This window comes from Caenorhabditis briggsae, assembly GCF_000004555.2.
Source record: "Caenorhabditis briggsae complete genome, chrI, whole genome shotgun sequence".
Lineage (NCBI taxonomy): Eukaryota > Metazoa > Nematoda > Chromadorea > Rhabditida > Rhabditidae > Caenorhabditis > Caenorhabditis briggsae.
This window is the reverse complement of record NC_013489.2, coordinates 476,907-479,077: the sequence shown is the minus strand read 5'-3', so window position 1 is coordinate 479,077 and position 2,171 is coordinate 476,907. Positions and strand designations below refer to the sequence as shown.

The 2,171-nt window shown below is 34.4% G+C and overlaps 1 protein-coding gene across 1 annotated transcript in view; it reads right to left on the bottom strand.

Moving 5' to 3' along the window:
- Positions 1-2,171, bottom strand: part of Cbr-rlbp-1 — a gene marked incomplete at both ends in the record, with an annotated part of 19,761 nt that overhangs the window by 16,079 nt on the left and 1,511 nt on the right. Inside the window, 6 exon segments of the mRNA XM_002638676.1 lie at positions 7-184; positions 187-208; positions 263-362; positions 432-438; positions 441-651; positions 1,628-1,981. Of these exon segments, the coding sequence (XP_002638722.1) occupies positions 7-184; positions 187-208; positions 263-362; positions 432-438; positions 441-651; positions 1,628-1,981 (872 nt within the window).

The window sequence follows — 2,171 nt, the reverse complement described above, 5'->3', positions numbered from 1 at the left end:
CTGTACCTACAGTAATCCAAAACCTAAAATTCAAAGGGTAACTCACTCCAGGTACCGTAATCCCGTCACACGGTCGTATGGCGTGCGCCGAGAAGCACACCATTTTCCTGGACATTTCCAGAACCGTCTGGAGCAATAATCCCAGTGCTTGAAGACCCATTTTGTTCTCTTTCTCCTGAAAAAATGATTACTGTAGTCTTTTGGATTACTGTAGGCAGAAAAGTAGGCAGGGTTGTAGTGTTCATAATGCATCATAATTTACGACAAATTGCACATAACTTTTTTGAAAATTGTCGTAAGGTTCCGTGTATTGTGTGCAAACAACAAATGCATTGTCCAGCTCGGTGTTTGCACACAATACACTAAATCTTACGACAATTCAAAATTTCCTGTGTAATTTATCGTAAATTATGGTACATAAACTACCGTACCTGAGCCATAACATGTTGTGCATGTAAAAATACATAGATGAACAATGTCTTTCTCTCGATTCCTATTCGATTCAGTGATTCGCGTAAATTTCGAACTGCACCACAATTACAAACTAATTTCGGAGTTAATTGAGTTGTGGTCGCCAGACCACAACTACATGATTCTGCGATGACGTCGAATTCTGGAGGAACGACGCATTCGGGGATTTGACGAAGGAATCTGGAAGTGAAGAAGGTTTTTGGACTTTGAGAAGTTTAGAAAATCGACAATCCCAAGAAATCCAGATATCGAAAAATCTTAAAAATTCGAACTTCTGAATTCAGAATTTCAAAAAATTCAGAAAATCAGAAATTCAGATATTCGGAAATTCAGAATTTCAAAAATTCAAAATTCGGAAAATCAGAAATTCAGAAATCCAGACATTACGAATTCAGAATTTCAAATATTCAGACATTTGAAAAATTAGAACTTTCAAAAAAATTGAAAATGCCGAAATTCAAATTTTCCAAAAAATTCAGAAATTCATAAAATTGGGAATTCAGAAATTCGGAAATTCGGAATTTCAAAAATTTAAAAATTCAAAAATTCAGAAATTCGAAAATTCAAAAATTCAAAAATTCAGAAAACTTCAAAAATTCAGAATTTCAAAAATTCGAAAATTCGAAAATTCGGAAATTCAGAAATTCGGAATTTTAGAATTTCAAAAAATTCACAACAATCAGAAATTCAGAAAATCAGAATATCAGAAAATCAGAGATTCAGAATTTCAAAAATTCAAAAATTTCAAATTTCAAAAATTCAGAAATTCAGAAATTCAGAAGTTCAGAAATTCAGAAATTCAGAAGTTCAGAAATTCAGAAATTCAGAAATTCAGAAATTCGGAATTTTAGAATTTCAAAAAATTCACAACAATCAGAAATTCAGAAAATCAGAAAATCAGAAATTCAGAATTTCAAAAATTCAAAAATTTCAAATTTCAAAAATTCGAAAATTCAAAAATTCGAAAATTCAGAAATTCAGAAATTTAGAAATTCGAAAAATCGGAAAATCGGGAATCCAGAAGATGAGAACATCCAAGGAAACGATGGAGAATCTTAAGAATTCAAAATGTCCGAGTTTCAAAAATTCACAAAAAATTCTGAAATCCCAGTTAAAGATTGCTCATCCTCCTCCTACGGTAGGAGTCTTACCGTACCTCTTAATCAGCCCCGCCGCTTCATGCGGGTCCGTAAAAACCATCATCTCCCCACAATTGGCTCTCCTCTCCAGCACATCCAATCGACTTTTCGGTGGACTTAATCTATAAATTCCCTCTGTGCATAGCCCATTTTTTTCAACAAAATCTAGGGCGTATCTGAAGAATGATGGGAGTGGAATTCCATCGAATGACGGATCAGCAGCCACTGATTCCGATAATGGTAGTCCTAATACACGCTTCACACTTGGAACATCATCTATTTCTATCGATTCTGTCGTTGATAGCTCTCCGTGCTCCTCGGAACTCAGTTTCCTCCATTTTCCTATGATTTTTCGAGTCGATTTTCTGGTTCTAAAATTGATGTCTTCAGAATATCAATTTTGATAACAAAATCGTTTTCTCTTTCGACTATCAGTTGCTCATATTCAGGCACAGTACCGGACCAAAAACAGATGGCCACCTCAACTGTGAGCTCAATTATCTCGGTTCTCATAAGAGATATCAAAATTTTGTCAACTGATAAAATGTTTATCAGTATATC